The sequence below is a fragment of the Megascapheus bottae genome, chromosome 6, assembly GCF_031878675.1.
Source record: "Megascapheus bottae isolate mThoBot1 chromosome 6, mThoBot2.hap1, whole genome shotgun sequence".
NCBI classification, from domain to species: Eukaryota; Metazoa; Chordata; class Mammalia; order Rodentia; family Geomyidae; genus Megascapheus; species Megascapheus bottae.
This window is the reverse complement of record NC_143514.1, coordinates 82,526,957-82,547,798: the sequence shown is the minus strand read 5'-3', so window position 1 is coordinate 82,547,798 and position 20,842 is coordinate 82,526,957. Positions and strand designations below refer to the sequence as shown.

General features: G+C 53.7%; 1 protein-coding gene across 1 annotated transcript; it reads left to right on the top strand.

Moving 5' to 3' along the window:
- The first annotated feature begins 9,154 nt into the window (after positions 1–9,154).
- Ccdc27 (coiled-coil domain containing 27) lies at positions 9,155–20,790 on the top strand. Its single transcript, XM_090335973.1, has 12 exons — positions 9,155–9,448; positions 9,977–10,091; positions 11,902–12,006; positions 12,625–12,773; positions 14,328–14,507; positions 15,201–15,275; positions 15,512–15,911; positions 16,113–16,243; positions 18,455–18,532; positions 18,758–18,970; positions 20,318–20,419; positions 20,641–20,790. The coding sequence occupies exons 1-12, from the start codon at positions 9,272–9,274 to the stop codon at positions 20,761–20,763; spliced, it is 1,848 nt and encodes a 615-aa protein (XP_090192099.1). The 5' UTR covers positions 9,155–9,271; the 3' UTR covers positions 20,764–20,790.
- The last annotated feature ends 52 nt before the right edge of the window (positions 20,791–20,842 follow it).

The following is a 20,842-nucleotide window of genomic DNA, read 5'->3' as shown; positions in this document are numbered from 1 at the left end:
CCTGGGAGTTGGCCAGTGTGCTGCCCCCAGTCTCAGCAGGTGCTGACCTGGGCTCAGAGACCCACAGCCCAGACACTGAGGAGGCCCCTGCAGGGGTCCAGGAGCCTCCAAGCAGAGGTCAGGCTTACTAGCTGGTGGGCCTTTCCAACCACAGGACACGGTCATGGCTGGGCCTCTGGGGGTCTCTGGGGAAACCCACACTGTGCCCCAGTGCCAGAGCAGACAGTGCTTCCTGGCTTGGGTGTGGCAGCCCTGGCTCATGTGACACAGCAAAGGCTAGATGGGTCCAGGCCTTCAGTGTTGGCTTGCAGTCCAGTTCCGCAGGGCCTACCTCAGAGGCCAGGCAGGTCCCTCCCGGGCCTGTGGGGCCCAGCTGTGTTCTCAGGCCCCTTCCCTGTCAGACTTCACCCCGGAAGGGCTGTCACAGGGGCTGTACGAGATAGGCTGGGGCCTCCAGCTGTCCCCAGAACCCCAGCCAGACCTCCAAAAAAGGAAGAGCCAGCTTCATGGCGACGGGGGCAAGGGGTAGCCCGCCCATGTCTCCTAGGACCCCGCCTGATCATAGAGCCACAGAACGAACCCCAGAAGTGGTACCACAGCTGGAGGAGCCGTGGGAGGAAGGGAGCTGCTGCCACGGAGAGGACACACAAAGAGCCAGGAACACGTATGCGCGCTGGTCTAAACCCTCCATTCTACAAAACTCAAGAGAAAGAAAATCTGTCAGGCATTGGGGCTCCATCAGTGTGGGGACAGTGGCCTGGAAGTGGTCAGTGGTGGCCGGAAAGCCACCTGCTTGGGGAAGATGGGGTAGGAGGGCTCTGTGTGCCCACTCACTGCTCCACCTTGGCCGCCCTCAGGGTCTCCACAGCCATGGCTCATCCCATGTCCCACCACGCCTCTACCCTGCTTTCCATGAGCTACAGCCTGTCAAGAGGTTTTCTCCAGGTCTGGGTCATGGAGAGGGAAGAGCCACCTCACTCTGCACGGCCAGCCCCAGACCCCCAACTGTGCAGGAATCTGGCATCCTTTAGAACACAGATGCAACTCGGCCTGTAATAGCACCCAGACGCTTTAACAAACAAACAACACGCATGTCCGAGTTTTCAATGTAATATAATGCTTCGTTGAGCAGTATTAATGGATTTATTCCAACTATATTAGTTCTTTTTGGTAATGTAATCTTAGAAAAATGTGTTATTTTTTTAGCTGTGTTTTGGTGGGAAATGTTGTTTTTGTAACATAATAAAGCACCCTTTCTGATGACTGAATCTCATGATTGAACTGTCCCTACATTTGTCCCTTGCTCAGAGGCAAGGACAAGGGACAAACAAAGTCTGGGTATGGCCAGAAAACCAGAAGCAGCGGGTGCTGGCAGCTCATGCCTGTAATCATAGCTACTAAGGAGACAGCTCTAAGGATGGTGGTTTAAGTCCAGCCGGGGTAGGAAAGTTTGTGAGACTCCTTATCGCCAAGAGTATTCAGGAAAAGCCGGAAGTGGTACTGTAGCTCAAGTGGTACAGCACTAGCCTTGAGCACAAAGAGGGGGGCTCAAGGACCCAGCCCAAGCTCCAAGATCTAGCCCCAGGCCTGACAAAAAAGGAAAAAAAGAAAGACAGCAGAAAATAGACTACCCCAACCCCAAATTGGAGGTTCAGCTGAATTTCTGCAGCCTTGGTGTGTCCCATGGGTCTGAGGGACTCAGAGAGTTCCTCTGGGACCCAAGGGCATCACAAAGTGTCTAGAGAGAATGGCTTAGAACAACCACAAACCCAACATGGAGGCTCAAGCACCAAGTTTTTCTCCTACTTGCCGTTAATTGTGTTTCTGTAGACTGTACACTCTGAACACTCTCAGGAGACTGGAGGTGGGCCGTCTGCAGGGTGAGTAACGAACGGTATTCGCTTAGGGTTTGAGGCCTTAGGGAGACTGCCTGTGATGAATGTCTGTCTGGGAAGGCTGGTCACCTGGGAAGTGGGAAGCTGAGCTACATTTAAGGTTGTTCTTGCATTTCCCATCACGCATAGCTAACTGCTCCTGATCAGCACTGTCTGAGGAGCTCTCAAAACAACCGCTGGCCCAGTCACCGATGGCGCAGGTCTGGGCACGGAGGGACAGGAAAGGGTCCTGTCCAGCGATCCCAAGACACTGGATTGTCAGCTGCAGCATCTTTGGAATCACACGCCCAAAGACTCGTGGCCAGCCTAGAGTCACACACACCAGCCACTAGAACTGGCCGGCGGCACAGTGAGACCCGTGTGGTGATAACTCGTGATTACAGACCGAGTGGTCATGTGACACTTTCCCAGACTGTTCCAACCCTCTGCCTCTGCACTCTGGGCCTTGGTTCTTCTCTTCTTGCTACCAAATAAAGAAATATGAGGTAGGGGAAGTGAGAACAGAGGAAAAATGAGAGTAAGATGCCAGGGAAACGGGGTCAGCCTCCTACCTACTGGTGGGTTGGTCCAAATCCCCAACCAGGATGCTTGGCTGTGAGTGGCACCTCATCTAGTAGGAGGCCCCATTACCTGGCTCCTGGGCAAGGCAAAGGAAGGGAGAGCACAGGAGAACAAGAAGGAAGCCCAGAAATCCATAGTCCACCAGCAGTGTTTATGGGCCGGTATTCTATAGTCCTTTGGGGTGAGCTAGCTGTTCTGGCATCTGGTTGTTCCACTGCCCATCTCTCCCCAAGAGCAGGGTGCCTTTCCGGCATGGCTCTGCTATCTCCGTTTCTGTCCTCAGGAAGAGGAGAGGGCATTGTCTCCCCCACGGGACAGCACACACTCTGGGTCCTGTCTGTACAGGACCTATGGGGTTTTTGTTGTTGCTGTTTGTGTTTATTTTTGGTTTTGCCAGTCCTAGGGCTTGAACTCATGGCCTGGGCACTGTCCTTGAGCTTTCTTAAGGCTAATGCTCTGCCACTTGAGCCACAGCACCACGTCTGGCCTTTTCCACTTATGTGGTACCAAGGAATCAAACCCAGGGCTTCATGCACCCTAGGCAAACACTCTACCACTAAGCCATGCTCCCAGCCCCTGTTCTGCTTTTCTTTAAGAGCAGTTACAGTCCCTTGTCATAAAGGTGTTGATTGGTCTCAGCTTTCCCAGGTTCCAAAGTGACTACAGAGTGCCTGCCGAGAGACTGGCCTAGACCAAGGACACAATGAAACCAGCAAAAGCACCTTTTAAACACCTCTTAGCCGTGAAGAACTGTGGCGTTCTCTGAAACAACATCCCTCTAAAGCAAGTCACCATCAAACAGCTCCTTCAAGCGGTGAGGCCAAAGGAAGAATGAATTCTCATCGGTGCACACTGGGAAATGGGCTCTTGCTGGGGAAGTTGAAATTCCTTTCGAAACAAACATAAATATTTATGGTGTTCTGTACAGGGACACTCTAGAAATGTCCTTGCTAGATTTTGGCTCCCACTCACCCTGTTCCACTCACAGATGGTTTCCTGTGATGGGCCTGGCTGTGTGTGCCATGCCACCTCTGTCCAGGCACCAGCTCTTCCTCTGGCCCTTTCCTGCACGGATGCCTGCATCTTCTCCGAGGCCACATTTAGGGAAGAGAAATTACAGATAAGAGTTTAGTTCAGGAAATTGTAAATTTGATACCCACTTGAGCCACAGCGCCACTTCTGTGTATATGGTACCTCGGAATTGAACCCAAGGCTTCATGCGTGCTAGGTGAACACTCTACCCCCAGGCCATGATCCTGGCCCAGCCTGTATGTTTTATTTAAAAGCATGGCACATGACTCAGGTATCGACAGCTCATGTCTGATTCTAGATATTCAGGAGGCTGAGATCTGAGGATCAGAATTTAAAGCCAGTCCCGATGGGAAAGTCCATGAGTCCTCAGTTAACCACCAAAAACGCTGGATGCAGAACTGTGTTAGCCTTGAGCAAAAGAGCTCAGGGACCGGGCCTAGGCCCTGAGTTCAAGTCCCAAGACAGGCAGGGAGAAAAGATCCATGGCATAGAGACAGTGAAAGGAGAATCAGTGCTGGGGAGTGTAAGGCGGGGAGCCAGACTGAAGTCGCAAAGTCATAAGAAGCACAGAGCGGTAGGCATTTCCTACCTCTGCACCCAAGAAGCAGCTGGGACACTCTGGGTGATAAACTCAGGGGAGACTTCAGCAGATCTGCATGGAGGTCCCCTGGAAAGTGGTGCCTGTGTGCATGCTCCTCGGTGAAACACTGCCTTCCACAGCCCATGGCATCTTCCTAGAACAGCAGCTCTGGCCCCGGAGTCCTCTGTGAAGTCTGAGACTACCTCATCCCACAAAGGTCCAGTCCACCTTCCATAGGAAGAGAAAGCCAGCAATGCCTCTTGGTGGTCCAGGGAAAGGAAAGCAAAAGGCCAGGGCCAGAATTAGAAAGGAGAGACAGCCAGAGACCCATAGCTCAAGCAGTTCTGCCCTGAGAAGAAAAGCAGCCAGCTGAGGCCAGAGTCAAGGCATCGGCATAAGTCCCGCTGCGTTCCCAGCCTCAACTCTGGCCAGGTCCACAATGCCTGTCCTTCCTACCTGTGCAACCCATGCCCAGCCAAGCCCAGACTGGACTTCCCTGTCCTCTCCTTGTCCCGAATGTCCACTCTGTATCCCTGCAGAGTCTATCCACTAAGTTGGGTTCCAGTGAGGCCCTTGGAGGGTCAGCCTTCTCCTTGTTCCTCTGAATAAGCCCCCTTCCGCTCATGCTGTGCTCAGGGGCGGCTTTCTCTGAGCCCACTCAGCCCACATCCCTCCTCCCTCAGCCCAAGCAGCAATTCCTGTGCATGCCTGGCCCACTGGGGACCCTGGCCAAATGGACCTCTTGTCCTCTGTCCCTTTGCAGTTCTTGAACAAGGTTGGGGCTGGACTGGGTAGCATCTCAGCCTCAGAACATTGTAGAAATGCTACCGCTTCAGGTCTGGAAAAGCCCTAAGAACAGGTAGATGTTTCATGAATGGGACTCCAGCTGCCCAAAACACAAGAGCAAGTGTCGACAAACAAGACTATCAAACTTAAAGGTCTTGGTGTGTCACCACCCAAACAGACAAGAACAATGATCAGAACCCAGAGCCAACCCACAGAATTCCAAAACTCTAAGTCAGGGTCTGCCCCAGGGGCCATGAAGTCTGTGACTGCCGAGTGCTGCCGAGAACTGCCGAGTGCCGCAGTCTTTCCCCAGCCACTGCTGCCACTGGGGAGATTTCCACTGGCAAGGAGCTCCCTCTCCTGCCAGGATGAGGTATTTAAGTGTACAGTCGTTTGAGCCCAGTAACTAACTTCACTGACGAGGCTGCTTTCAAGTTATCCATTTTAAAAGTTTTAAACAGACTGGTTTTTGTTTATTTTTTTGCAATTAAATAGTAGAGCTTGAACTCAAGGCCTGGCACGTGCTAAGCAGGCTTTCTCCCCTTGAACCAGCCTGCCAACCTACTTTTTTTTTTTTGCCAGTCCTGGGCTTAGACTCAGGGCCTGAGCACTGTCCTTGGGTTTTTCTCAAGGCTAGAGCTCTACCGCTTGAGCCACAGCACCACTTCTGGATTTTTTCTATGCATGTGGTACTGAGGAATTGAACCTGGGTCTTTGTGCATGCTAGGCAAGCACTCTACCACTAGGCCAAACTCCAGGCCGCCAAAACAGGCAAAAAAAAAAAGCCATGGTTCCCCCCCCTACCCCCCCGCCTCCTGCCTCATCTTTTCTCCCATTTCCCCAAGGGAGAAAATGCAAACATGTCCTCACAGCCCAGGCCAGGCCAGCATACACCTCTCCTTATCTTGCTTGCTGCCATAGAAGTGGCTGTAGAGACTAACACAGACCAGAACATGGAGTAAACAAGAGACCCAAGGCCTACATTGGGCCCAAAGTCTCACGTCTGGGCTTCCCTTTAAAAACCCATCCTCCATGATGCAAGACCATAGCTTCCTTTCTTTTTTTTTTGCCAGTCCTGGGGCTTGAACTCAGGGCCTGGGCACTGTCCTTGGGCTTTCTCAAGGCTAGCACTCTATCACTTGAGTCACAGCACCACTTCTGACTTTCTGTGTATGTGATACCAAGGAATCAAACCCAGGGCTTCCTGCGTGCTAGGCCAGCACTCTACCACCAGGCCACGCTCCCCAGGCAAGACCATAGCTTTCTAGAGAGCAACACTTTAGTCTCGCTTTGTCTGGACAAATTAACAAACCTTTACTTTCTTTTCCACACGAAGCCCTCCTGTCTCTTGTGAACTGGCACTTCATATGGAAGACCAGGATCTCTGGTACCAAGGGGACACAGACTCCCCCATCGTGCTGACTTGGGCAGGCCTAATGTGGTCCTGGCTGGCTAAGACTCCCGACAGCCTACCCACCTGCCTGTAGCTCAGGTCAGAGATTATCAGGATCCAGAAACTGCCTCCCTGGGGCCCAGCTGAGAGACAGGGCCCCAGGCCAGGGTGGGGCTCTGGAAATGGGCTGGGCTCTGGCTATGTGTGGGGCCGGTCATAGGACGTGGCCTTGATGGCTGAGCAGGGCCTGAGCCTGGTGGTGGGGGCAGAGGCTGGAGTAGAGACAGCTGGGTCCTGCCCCCGGCACAGCTGTGGCCTTCTCAGGGGCACCAGTCTCCAGGTGCCGTTCCTACCTGGGCACTGTTTCTCTGCCTGTTATCTCCTGGGTGTTGGGGCCCCTCCTCCCAGAGGAACCTCCTGCCCCACAAGGGAGCTTTCCTTACCCATTTCTACCTCTAGAAAAAACTGGCACTGCAATGACAAAGAAATGCAACAACAAAACTAGGTTTCTGGCCATCGGACTTTGCAGTTGATTGGGTTTTATGAATATAGATCCTCCAGGTGGTTGTCCCGTGAGGGACCAAGCTGAAAGTGAGGCACAGGACAGTGACACGCGCTCATCAAGGTCCCTGGGCCCCCGTGCCATAAGCACCTACTGGTAAACCCACACCACCAGCCCTTCATCACCTGCCCTCATCACAAGACCACTCCCTCTGTAGGGCCACCACAGCCTGTTGTTTACCTCCCCAACCCCCACCCCTGCGGCCCAACTTTCAGAGTCTCCCACTCCCTGAGTGTGTTTTCTGGAACCAACACGGGCATTGAAAACCCACTCCGAGCACATCACTGGCAGTGACAAGACCATCCTGTTTCCTGTTTGGTGATCATTGAACGGTGACAAGAGCCTCAGTTAACTGCACGGGGCATCTCCGTGAGTGACTGGAGAGACTGGGGTCCTTATGAGCTGACTTTGGAAGAGCAGTGTGGGAAGCAAAGGGAGGGAGATTTTCCAGAGGGCAGGAGCTGCCAGAGATGCTGCAAGAGCCTGTGGCTCATTCTTTAAAGGCTTAGCGTAGCAACTGTGAGTGTAAGCCAGGTGTTGTGGATGAGAAGATCTGAAGAGTGAGGTTCAAAGCCAGCCCTGGAAAAGATCCCCTTATCTCCTCTCCAATTAACCAGCAAAAAGTCAGAAGTGGAGCTGCAGTTCAAGTGGTAGAGTGCCAATCTTAAGGGGGGGAAAAAAAGGTCAAGGGAAAGGGCAAGGCCCTGCATTCAAGCTTGAGTACTGACAACACGGGAAGGAAGAGAGAACGAGAGAGAGGAGAGAGAGAGGAGAGAGAGAGAGAGAGAGAGAGAGAGAGAGAGAGAGAGAGAGAGAGAGAGAGAGGAGAGAGAGAGAGAGAGAGAGAGAGAGAGAGAGAGAGAGAGAGAGAGAGAGAGAGAGAGAGAGAGAGGTAATATCCAGTTACTTGGGATGACATGAACCCCCAACAATAGAGTCCCCACTAAGCTAGGAGTCATTTTAATTGCAGCACAGGGACCATACTCCACCTTCAGGCTGCTAGACAACAGCCCTAAGCTTCAGTGGAGCTGAGCATTTAAAGGTAACACTACACACCAGCGATCATAACCCCACACAGGTGATTGTCACCGTATGCCACCACCTTATGATGCCACAGTCAATAACCACAAGGTTGGAACCACACGCAGGTGATCAAACAGGTGAAGCATTTTTACAAAAAAAAAATTGGCAGCTATGCTTGACAGGAAGAAAAAAAGAAAGAAAGATGAAGGAAGGAAGGAAGGAAGGAAGGAAGGAAGGAAGGAAGGAAGGAAGGAAGGAAAATTACACTGGGGTGCTGGTGGCTCATGCCTGTAATCCTAGCTACTCAGGATCACAGTTCAAAGCCAGCCCTTGAGACTCTTATCTCTGATTAATCACAGAAAAAGCTGCAAGTGGCCCTGTGCCTCAAGGGGCAGAGTGCTAGCCTTGAGCAAAAGAAGCTCAGGGACAACGATCTAGCCTTGAGTTCAAGCCCCAGGACAGGCAAAGAAGGAGGAAGAAGAGGAAGAGGAGGAGGAGGAGGAGGAGGAGGAGGAGGAGGAGGAGGAGGAGGAGGAGGAGGAGGAGAAGGGGAGAGAAATTTCATGCACAAGATCACAAATAACTGGCAGAAAGGAATCTGTCAGATGAGAATCATTCCTTAAAATCCTAAAGGGATAAAACAGTTCCATGACTTACTAAAAGACTTGAAAGTTCACATGTGTAGGTTTGTTTATCAAGCTTATAGTTGACTGCAAAAATGAAGCTGGGCGTGGTGGCTCACGCCTGAAATCCTAGCTACTCAGGAGGCTGAGATCTGAGGATCACGGTTCAAAGCCAGCCAGGGCACTAAAGACCATGAGACTCTTATCTCCAATTAACCACTAAAAAACAAGAAATGACACTGTGGCTCAAAGGGTAGAGCAGTAGCCTTGAGCCGAAGAGCTCAGGGACAGTGCTCAGATCCAGAGTTCAAGCCCCAGAACTGACAAAAAAAAAACACACCAAAAGATGAAATTAAAAGTATTAGGGGCGATATGTTTTTAGACATTTCCGAATAGATGAGTTCATGAATCTCTTTGTAAGTGAAAAACATGATGAAGATGAGAAATGAAAACCCAGAGAGCCAATCATGGATGATGCCAGCTGCCAATCTTGGGCCACATCCCCGGGACTGTGACATTCTGAGATTTGGTTGTCAACAGATTCCCCAGGTCCCCTTTCCAGTTCTTTTTCATAATTGCAGGAAACGGAGGAGAATTGGACCCGCTCTGTTTCTATGGAGACATCTGTGATGCCACAGTGCTCCCAGCGCCCCCACCGGAAGGGAGTTTTCAAAGCTGGTCCACTCGGTGTGGATCTGACCGTGGGTCCAAGCTCACAGCCTTCGTGCCCTAGACAGCCCGAGCCAGGCAAAGAGCAGTCTTTGGGGGTGAAGGCCGGCCAAAGGAGAAGGCTCTGTCTTTCTCTCCTTCCTCCTGATGCTGCATAAGAAGAGCACCTCTTCTGAGAAGCGCAGCTTGTCCCTTCACCCCATTGCTAAGGGCATGAGGGTCCTTCAGAGCGTGGCCACTCGCGAGTTCCAGAACTTGGAAGGGAAGCATCTGCGGAGCCTGAACAGATCTGTCCACACCGTCACCAGCTACTACTCCAAGACGGTGAGGCCTGGGAGAGGTGCCGCCAGGCCCGGGGCCCTGGGGGGGCTGCACCATGCTTGGTGGTGGGCTGCCATAGCAGAAAGGATGGCGGCTACTGGTGGGGAGAACCTCAACCCCTCCTTCCCAAAGGGCTCTGGCCAGCATCCCGGGCTCCCAGACACCCTGGCAGTGGGGAGGCAGGGGCTCTGCCAGGCTTCACTCCCAGGATCTCAGAAGTAGAAGATGTCTTTAGCCATGATTTGGAAGGGAGGGGGAGGAGAAAGCCAGGACGGCCTCCTGCTCCCATCATGCACTGGGGAAGGGGAGTACGTATGTGCTGAGATGGTGGCCACGGATGGTGGGGCCTGAAGGCCAACTGAGCAGAGGGTCTTTGCTCAGGGTCCGAACCACCCTTGCAGGGCGTCCTAGCTTGCCGGTTGGTGGTGGGTAGAGGGGGGAGAAAAGGGGAGGCAGCCAGTTGCCATCTCTCAGTGATGGTGATCTCATTTCTTCTTCCCCATCTTCCCCCCGTCCCTGAATGAGCTAAAGGACATTCCCAGCCCCACTGGCTTCATGTCCAAAATGGAGGAACTAAGGAAAGTGTTTCTTATGCGGCCCGGATGCCCCCAGTTCAGTACCAAGGCTACATCCATGTTACACTTGGGTAAGAGTCACACTAAAGCTGGGGAACTTGCCACAGGGATGAATGACTTCAGCCCAGGCCAGGCCTTCCAGGCGGGCACAGGGGCGGAGCAGAAGCTTCAGGGGTGGCTGGAAAGGAGAGGGTGGATGGAACAGGGCTAAGGGCTCCCCTGAATCACTATTGTCGTGTGCAGTGCAATGCGGGGGAGGGGAGGTTTCTGGAGCTCCTCAAAGCTTCAGGAGAGGCGCCCTTGTGGCCTACAATGGCCTGGTGGGAAAAACATCCATAAGGAGCCCCGGAAGCCATGGCATCGAGTCCTCCCTGTCCTAAGGGAGCACAAGGCTCGGAGAAGGCGGCGCCATGTCTCCTACATGGCCAGAGTCCAAGCCCCATCCCAACCTCCCAGCTTCCCACACTGTCCCCGAGGCCGTGGGTCCCCCAAGGCCGTGGGTTACAGGAACGGGGGAGGAGGAGGCCCCACTGGACCCTAGGGGACAAAGTTCACCATGTCTTCAGACACCTCACCGTAGAGGCCAAGGCCCAGAAAGGGCAGACCGGGATGCAGGTGTCCTGGAGAGATGGCAGTGGGGTTAGGGGAAAACTCACCTTTTTGAGGGGCTCCCTGGGTCCCGAACACCTGAGCACTTGAGACATTCTGGCTGTTCCATTGTGTGCATGCTCATTTGGGTCCCCGCTCTGGGCTGTCTGCTGGGTCTGAGTCTCAGTGATCAAGATGCATGTTTAGCTGGCGCGTTGTTCTAAGACGTTCCTTTAAGTCAAGTGTCCCTCTGAAAGATGAGTATTTCTTTCCTAAATACTCTGTGCCAGTTCTGAAGCTTGAACTCAGGACTTGGGTCCCATAGCTTTTCTTAATCGAGGCTGGTGCTCTACCACTTGAGCCATAAGTAGAGCTCCACTTCCACTTGTTGTTGGTTTTCTGGCTAATTGGAGTTTCAGGTATTTCAGGCTGGCTTTGAAACCACAGGCCTCAGATCTTAGCCTCCTGAGTAGCAAGGACCAGAAGTGAGAGCCAGCGCTTTCTAAATGCTTCTCCCCAGGACAAATGTCTCTCTGGGTTTCCAGCATGCAGTCTTAGCTTGAGCTGGTGGGCAAGGTCAGAGGGAGAATGCTGCTCTCTCCCCCCCAACCCCAGTCCTGGGCTTGAGCTCAGGGCCTGAGCACTGTCCTTGGACTTTCTCAAGGTCAGAGCTCTACCACTTGAGCCTCAGCACCACGTCTGGCTTTTTTTCTATGTATGTGGTACCAAGGAATCGAACCCTGGTCTTTGTGCATGCGAGGCAAGGACTCTACCACTAGGCCAAACTCCCGCCCCGCCCTCCCCGCCCCGCTTTTTTTTAAAACTGGGTTTTTAGCTCAGTGAGGGTGAGTGGAGCTTAAAGCACAGGAAATAGAACTTGTGCTTTTCATCAAGCTATTGGTTAACACAGCACCAACCTGCATTCCCAGCCTGTGCCCCGAGCTGTCCTGTCCTGATGAGAAGGCCCTGGGGTGGAGGTACCCTGGCTGTAGGGGTCATGCAGGGCCTCACTGTTGGTCCATGTCTGTCACAGTCTGTCCACCTCCCTATACCTTGTGAGTAGCTTGGGCTCTCGTTATGAACCACCACGTCCAGCTTCTTGATTGAGATGGGGTCTCACGAACTTTTCCCCAAGGCGGAGCCTTGCAATCTCTCTGCCTCCTGAGTAGCTGGGATTCCAGGAGTGAACCAATGTGTCCTACCCTGCTCAGATGGCTGTCGTAACTGTCTCTGCCCCGCAGCTCTCGGGGAATTCAGATTCTCCGCTCACATGTGGCACCTTGTACTCTGTAGGCTCAGATAGCATGGTTACTCTGCCCGTGGTATGTAGCAGCTCTCCAACCTGGAAGGTGTCTGAGTCTCTCTTGGACAGGCAGAGTTTCAACATGAACGAATATGGTGAGGAAACCCTGGGCACCTGGGCTCCAGGCTTACTTCCCCAGGGACAGCTGTCCTGGTCTCGGGACCCCTGACCAGGCCCGGGCCACCCAGACCCCGCTGTGCATGCAACAAGGCTCTGCCTTCGCTGAGTTGTGGCAAAGCTGCAGTTGTGGAGGCTCTGACGGGGCTCCTCAAGTGACACTCGAAGCACACCGACAGTGACTTCTCCCATCGTGGCTCCTGTCTCAACTTGAAGAGACCTGGGGCCATGGGACTGTGCTCCTCTCAGACGTGAGAGAGTGGAGTCTAAGGACAGGGCCACAGATCCAGAGGTGTGGGGCCACCAGAAACACAGAGCCGCAGCAGGAAGACCCCTCCCCTGAGTCCCTTGTCCCCTGGACCACCCAGGCCACTGTGTGTCCTCTGGGCCAGGAGAGAGGCCCCTGTCCTTTTCATGTGGCTGCCTGCGGGTTAGGACATGGAAGATTTGGATGGCGGGATGGGGGCAGGGTTAAGAGACAGATGGGAGCCTTGAGTCACACACGGGTCTTGGGTCTCGGGAGGCCAGAAGAGCGGGTGTCTTCACAGAAGGGACCAGGAGGGCTGCTGGCCTGCTGTTCTCTGCTTCCTGGACAGGGTACCCCCTCAAGTTCAGCAAGAGTGCCTGCGAGCTCAGCCACCTGAGTAAGGAGAGCGAGAGCCCCACCCTGAGTCCTGACCCCTCGGCTTTCCTGGTCACTCCGGACCACAGGGCTCCCTGGTACATCTCTGTCATCCGTGAGAAGGTATCGGCCGCGGCCTGCCCCACGTGGCCTAAGATGACCCCAGGCTCCTACTTGGGCTGTTATGAATGAGCCAGAGGTTTAACCAGTCTCTTCATCCTCATTTGTCTCTGTTCCAGAGGGTGGCAGTTAAAGCTGGCATGAACTTGACTGGCAACCACCCTCTTACCCGTTGGCCCAGAAAGTCCCACTTTGGATTGAGTATTCTAAATAATAGGAATAGTACTTTTCAACCTGGTATGCAGTAGTTCATATGTGAGACAGCAACGTGTGCGATGGTAGCCTTTCATTTAGTTTTTTAAATCCATGTCAAGGAGAGAGACTGGCTTATAATTTACTCGTCTTATAATTCTTCTCCTCCTAAATTCTTGAGCTGGATATTCAGTCATTGATGTGTTCCATTCTCCGTGCATCGATGTAACTCAAGGCTATGAGTCTGAGTTTAACCTCAGCACTAGCTGCATCCTGCAGGTCTCGCTACATCCAGGCATCGCTATGCCCGATGTCGTTTAGTTCTAAATGCTTCCTCACTTCCCGTGTGACTTCTTTGATCTGTGAGCCACATGGAAGATAATTGCCTTCATTGTACACCCTTCTATTCTGCTGGGATCATTCCTCTTTTTTTTTTTCTTGTGGGTCATGGGGCTTGAACTTAGCCTGGGCACTGTCCCTGAGCTCTTCAGCTCAAGGCTACTGCCCTAGCCTTGAGCCAAGTCCCACTCCCTGTTTTCTTTTTTTTTTTTGCCAGTCCTGGGCTTGAGCTCAGGGTCTGAGCACTGTCTTTGAACTTTCTCAAGGCTAGAGCTCTAGCACTTGAGCCTCAGCACCACTTCCGGCTTTTTTCTATGTATGTGGTACCAAGGAATCGAACCCGGGTCTTCGTGCATGCTAGGCAAGCACTTTAACCACTAGGCCAAACTCCTGGCCCCCCACTTCCTGTTTTCTAGAGGTTAATTGTACGTAAGAGTCTCAGGTCCTTTTGTGCCTGGGCTGGCTTTGAATCTTGATCCGCAGACCTCAGCCTCCTGAGTAGCCAGGAGGACAGGCGTGAGCCACCTCGCCCAGCTAGAATCATTCCTCTTCCGATTGGAGAATTCCTTTTCAGAATTCCTCCAGGTCCAAAGACCATAGTTTAGACTTAGTTTCAGCCTCAATTTTCTTGAAGACATTATTTTGTCTTCAATTCTGAAGAGCTAGGGGAGTTGAAATTTTGAGAAATGAGCCCCAAGGATCTTGGAGGGGCTCCTCCTGAAATGTGAGGGCAGAGTAGAAGCCTGGCACCCACATTACAGTAGGGTGGGGCAGGTGGCATGCTGGGGTGCGGGAGTAAACATCCTGGATAGGATTTAGTGTCTGCTCTCAGACTAGGGCTGCAATGAAAGGCTACATATTTTGGCCTTGAGGTTGGGGTAAGGAACATGGCCGAGGCAGCTGGGCCACCCCTCCTGGGCTAGAAACTGATACCCTGCCAGCTGGGAAGATGGCCTGGAGGGGGTGGGCTGCCAAGCAAAAGCATCACCAGACTGGTGGTCCAGGCTTCGCCTGATCTTCTGCCAGGAGCACTCTCTCCTTATGATGGCAGAAGAAATGCAGCGCCTGCGGGAGCTGGAGGGCCTGGTGCAGAAGAAAGACCAGGAGATCCTGCTGCTCCGCAAGGAGAGGGAGGTCCTCAAGAAGCAGCTGAGAGCCCTCATCAGGAGCAAGAGCCAGGAGCTGCCCACGGGCTTTACCAGGAGGGTGAGCCAGCGCCCGCGGGCCGTGTGGGGGCTCGAAGAGCTCACACCTCCCAGGAGCTGTGGGCTCTGCTTCCAAAGTGCCCAGCCCACCCGCCCGAGGCCCACAGCCCCCTGGCAGGCCCCAAACCTCCTTTCCTGACCCCTAAAGGAAAGGCACAGCTCATCTGCGAGCCTGCAGGTGGACTGGAAGTGGAGACAGAGTGCAGGTCTGGAGAGAGGCCTGGGCTGAGACCCAGAGCAGGTCCCCTCCTTTTTCTAAGACTTGACTTCTTTCCCCAGAGGACACAGTCAGGACTTATGCTAGGCTGACTTGAGGGGCAGGGAGAGGGAAGACCCAGGGAGCTCTCTCCCCAGGGCCACTGGGTGGAGACTGTGTGTGTGTGGTTGTGTGTGATTGTGTATGTACGTGTGTGAGAGTGTGCGTTTGCACACATATGTGTGTGATTGTGTATGTACATGTGAACGTTTGAGTAAGAACGAGTGGATGTGTGCGTGTGTGTGATTGTGGGTTTCTGTGCGTGTGTATGAGGCTGGGCTCCCCCAACTCCTGCACCTGAGGACATGCTCACGGCATGGCTGCTCGCAAGGGGACTGCTCTCCTGGGGTCCGGGGCCTCCTGTCCTGCAGGGCTGGCCATCCCTGCTGTCCCCGCCCGCTCCGGGGTCGTGGGTGGCATCACGTGGGTGTCCTGTAGGAGTGGTCCCTGGGAAGGCTGAGCATCCTGAGGAACATCTACAAAGACGAGGAGGAGATGCAGCACTGGATCCAGGTATGGAACTGGCTTTGGGCCCAGCATCCTCTGGGGCAGTGCCAGCAGCCAGTGTCCCCAGGCTGCAGCCCACGTACAGGCGAGGGTGGTGGGGGTCAGATCAACCTTCACAAGGCACAGGCCAGGAGCCACACTGGGGCCTGGGCTGCCTGGGCTTGAGTTGGTGGCTCCCTCCCCTATGCTGGGGGCAGGGGCCACCCATCTCCCTGCCTGCCCTCCTTCTCCCCCTTCCCCAGATGCAAGAGGCATATATCACCATGGAGCCCGCCAAGGAGCAGCAGCAGGAGCTGGATAGCGTGGAGGAGGAAAAGAGCCTGGACGAGGCTGCCAAGGCTCAGGCAAAGGGCAGCGTGGGCAGGGAGGGGGCCACCCCTGAAGACACTGAAGAGAGGACAGAAGAGGAGCAGCCGGAGGAGCAGCAGCAGGCAGAGGAAGAGGAGGAGGAAGAGGAGGAGGAGGAGGACCAGGATGGGTGGGAACTGCCCGAGGAAGATGAGCACCCAGTCAGGAAGCTGTACTCCCTGACCGACTCCTTCGAGGAGGAGCTGCTGGCCCAGCTGGAGGAGTACGAGCGCATGCTGCTGGACTTCCAGAACGAGCTGGAACTCACCAGGACCAGGCACTCTCTGGCCGTAGGTGGGAGGCTGGCCCTGCAGGCCCTTCTCTGCCTGGTGGTCAGGAGGGGGCCCAGGGCATCCATGTCTCTGGGCCAGGGAGGGTGTCCTGGAGTCACACCTGACTCCTGCCCAGCTGGTTGGCCCTTGCCACCCTCTGGCTCCACCCATCTTTACATCCCTCCCTCCCTCCCTCCCTCCCTCCCTCCCGGCTCCTCTGCAGGAGCCATCACCTCCCTACACAGACAACTGGACTTTCAAGAATCCCAGCTACGCAAGGTCAACATGGAGAACGACCTGCTGAAACGAGAGCTCCGGGAGCGGAAGCAGCAGCTGCAGGCCATGTCTGACAAGGTGACAGCCACTTGAGCTCCCCAGGCCCCGGCAGCTCCCACAGGACGGGCCTGAGGGCAAGGCCTCAGGTTCAGAGTCTCTGAGCACCCGGCCCAGAGCTCCAGGGCTGACAGACAGAGCCAGGATTTCCCTGGGACCCAGAGGCCGCAAAGCCCCTCCTCCATTTCTTCCACCCCAGAACGTGTGTCCCCATTTCCTACAAAAGTCTCCTGGTCCACACCCACTCAGCCAGCTCTTGTTCTGTTACATACTTTCAGGTTTTTCTTATTTTAATCTGAATTACTCGTGCCTGTCACAGAATCCAATAGTTCCATGTTTTGTTTTGTTGTGTTTTTCTCATTTACCTTTGCCCCCAAAGCAAAGTCTTTAGAAAAAAAATCTTACATGGATGTGCTGGTCACTCACTCCGTTAATCCACGCTACTCCTGAGATCTGAGGACTGCAGTTTAAAGCCAGACTGGGTATAGACAAATCTGTGAGATTCTTATCACCCAAGAGCCAGGAAAAAAACCCAAAAAACCAAAAAAAACAAAAAAAAATGTATGGCTCAAGTGGTAAAGTGGTAGCCTTTCATGATAAAGTTGAGTAAAAAGATGAGCTGGGAGTGTGGCCTGCCTAGCACGCAAAACCCTGGGTCCAGTTCCCTGGTACCACATTCAGAGAAAAAGCCAGAAGTGGCGCCATGGTTCAAGTGGTAGAGTGCTAGCCTCGAGCAAAGCTCAAGGACAGTGCCCAGGCCCTGAGTTCAAGTCCCAGGACTAGAAAAAAAAAAGTTTGAAGCCCAGAGTTCAACCCCCAACACACACACACACACAGGCACACACACACACACAGACACACACACACAAACACAAATTTCTGTATCTTGAAAAGGCATGCTTTTAAATGGCCTTTATAGGGTTGTCTCTGTCATAACCTAATGCCCTCCTTTTTACCCCCACTGTCCCCACTCCCAGCACATGCCCCTTCACCTACCCACCCCCCTCCCTGCATCAACCCTGGTGGGGATCCAGCTATTCTAGCTTCATTCTCTCAAATGGCACAGCTCTGCGTGGCCGTGTGCCACTCCCTGAGAAGCTGGGAGAGCCTGACTTTGTTCAGGTGACCTGAAGCCTTACAAGGCTAGGCCTGATTGATTGAGCATGTGGTAGCAATTTGGAAACTTCTGTGTGTAGTTCTGGAACAATGTATGATTATTCTTTCTCCTCTTCTCTCCCCCGCCCCATCCCTTCTCTCTCCTCTTTCTTTTTCTTGTGCTGGTACTGGGGCTTGAACTCAGGATCTTGTGCTCTCCTCAGTTTTATTCTGCTCACAGTTGACCCTCCACGTAGAGTCATGCCTCTTACTCCTGGCCAGCCTGGGCTAGCTCCAAACTGCAGTCCTCAGATCTCAACCTCCTGAATGTGAGCCTGGAGTCTTTTATGGTTTCATTATTTGAACTTGTTGACCCTCTTTGTTTTGGCCTTCCATTGTGGTATAGCCGTGCTTCTACCTCTTGCACTTCTACACACTCCTTTCCAGTGTGTCTTGCTTCTGGTCATACCCGAAGGACATTCGCTGCAGTGCAGAGCTGCCTGGAGGCTCTGGGTGAACAAGTGACCACAGAATGCCCTGTGGCAAAGCAGTGTCCCCTGGAGGACAAATGCAAGTCTGTTGTGCGGGTCTTTCCTGTTGGTTTGGCTTCCCTCATAGAAGCTGGGAAACCTCAACTATGTCTGCCTGCAGACCAAGGCCTGGCTTGAGAGTGCTCAGGGCTGGTGGAGAGAGGGCAGGAGTTGTCCACACTCTGTCTGCATGCACTCATGGAGGGGCCCTGCAGGCCTGAGGCCTTGAGTTCAAATTCAGTATGAAACACAAAGCAGAGTCTGTGCCTGGCAGTCCCTCAAGGCAGGCGCCTGGGGCTCAAGGTCAGGGCTGAGTCTGGGGCGCTTTGAATGCCCAGACTTGTGACATAGCCGAGCACCAGAGTCAGGTGTTGCCACTTCTGAGACTCGTAGGAACTAGAGTATGAATCCAGCTGGGTGTCAGCTCTCCCCACAGGCAGTGAGGACTCCTTTGCTTTGATCTGTAGCATCAGACACAACCCAGGCCCACCCCACTTTCTGTGTTCCCCGGTTCAGTCTCCTGTGCAGTGACCCCCCACACTTGCACTTTGCGGGGGGCCCAGGTGGGAAGGCAGGGAGGCTGCTGAGCCCTCTGTCTGCCTTCCAGTTCTCCAATCTCCGAGAGAGTAAGAAGCACCAGGAGATGATGGGCCTTATCGAGAGGGAAAACCTCATCCTCAAACAGGTGAGTGCCGGGGGCCCTGGGGTCGGCGGGATGATGGCTGAGTCAGGATGCAGTGATGGACAAGGTGAGGCTGGGGCATCTTGGCACCTAGCCTGGGCCTCTTTATCCAGACACACTTGTGATGGGGGTGGGTGGGCTAAAAAAAAAACCCAGGAGAGAGGAAAGGACCTACACAGGAGAAGTTCTGGCCACATGGCTACTTTCCTGTCCTCTGGCTCGCCTTAGAAAATAGCAAACTTGGAGACAGATGTGGCAGAGCGCAACCTGGCCATCTCCCAGCTGGACAACAAGGTGACAGAACTGCAGGCTCAGGTGGACCAGAGCCAGAACCACCTGCAGCGGAGGAAGCAGCTGCACGAAGACCTGCAGATGAGGAATGAGATGATCCAGCAGGCAGAGCAGCAGGCTCGGGTGGCCCTGGAGAGCGCCCAGTCCAGGGTAGGACCAGCCCTACGTTCTGGGGGCCTCAGCCTGTGACAGGCAGGCACACAGCAGCTCCCCTGCTCACCAAGCATCTGGTCAGGCTGTACACTAGCCAAGTGGCTATAGCAGGCAGAGGTTCTGGCTCATATGGCCTGGGATCTCAGCATTCAGCATGGAGTTGACCCTCAAGAAATGTGGAGGTCTTCATTGGCATGGTAGTTCACACCCGGAGTCCCAGCTACTTAGGAGGTAGAGATCAACAGGACTGAGGTCTCAGGCCAGCTGTGGCAGAAAGTTAGCAAGATCTCATTTCAATTAATACCTATGCATGGTGGTGGTTGCCTATGGTCCCAGCTCTGTGGGAGACCATAGGAAGGGAAGGGTAGCACAGGGCCAAATTAATGTGTCGTCGTCGTCGTCGTCGTCGTCGTCGTCGTCGTAGTGAAGTAATATAAGCAAAAGGGGCTGGAGGTAGAGCTCAAAATGCCCGTCTGATAAGCCTAAGGCTTATTAGATCAAGTCCAAGTACTGTAAAAAAGGAAGCAATGAAGGAAGGATGAAAAGAAAGAAAGAAAGAAAGAAGCAAGAAAGATGGTGGAGTGAATCTTCCTTGTTAGTTCATGGAGGAATTGGGTCTTGGGTTGAACTGTCAAGATGCAAAAGGCCAGGAAGGAGAGAGGCTGAGCGGAGGAGCAGTAAGAGTGGCCCATTCCCATTTATAATTTGTAGTGGCTCCAGGCCAGCCACCATGGTGAGTGGGGCACAAAACCATCTCATTATCATTTCACCCTTGAACAAAGTGACAGAGCCAATTCTTTTTTTCTTTTTTTGCTGTTTTTGATGGTTATTTTTAAGGCTTATAACAACAACGTTGTTATCATTTCATAAGTCAGGAGATGAGCACAAGGCTTCTTGGGCAATATCACCCCTTCCTTCACCCCCACCCCCTCCACGAATGATATCGTGTCCATTTTCCACGATGCATATGGAATACAATGACCGCACCAGCTGGCTTTGCTCCTCAGTCCTCCCAGTCCCCTCCTGGGTAGCTGAGGTTACAGGCAGGAGCCACCACAGCCAGCTATTATTTTACTGATTATTTCTGTGGTGTTGCAGATACACTGCAGGGTCTGGTGCACTGTAGGCAAGCACTCTCCACGGAGCTACATCACACACACGCGTGTGCGCACACACACACACACACACACACACACACACACACGTGCAGATCCTCCTTCTCCAATGGTAAGAAGAACAGATGAATGAAAAGGAGCATGGCAAAGCTTCAGTGGTTGATTCTAAATTAACCTGGATCTGGGTTTTGGCCTGGACCCCTGACTGTGTCCCCCACCTTGCTTGCAGCTGGAGCGACTTCGGAATAAGGTCATCCAGGCTGCCTTCAGTGCCAGCGGGACCAAGGCCACCACAGAGATCTCTGACAACTCCATCCTGGAAACCCTGCAGGTGTGTCCTGGTGCTGGCTGCCCTGCCTCCCATCTACAGCTGGTGGGGGGGGGGGTGATGAGGAAGGCCCAGCCATGCTGGGGTGGGGGTGGGGTCAGCCGTGGCCGGGGTGTCCACCCCGTGGGAATGGGGGGGTATCCTGAGGAGAGCTCACTACAGCTGCAGGGCTGTTCTGGGGGGCTGGGAAGGCCACTGAGGGTGCTGCGGTGTTTCTGGGCCAGAAAATCATCTTGGAAAGGAATGAGTTCTACAACCAGCTGAAGCAGAAGGGAGTCAAGATCCCACCTCTGCAGCCTTCGGACAGCTCCCTGCCCACAAAGCCCAAGAAGGTTACTTCCAAGTAGGCCCGGCCTGGGACCTCAGCGGAAGGCTGGCCCAGCCTGGGACCCCGGGAAGGCGGCCCAGCCGGGGCCCCCGGGGCCT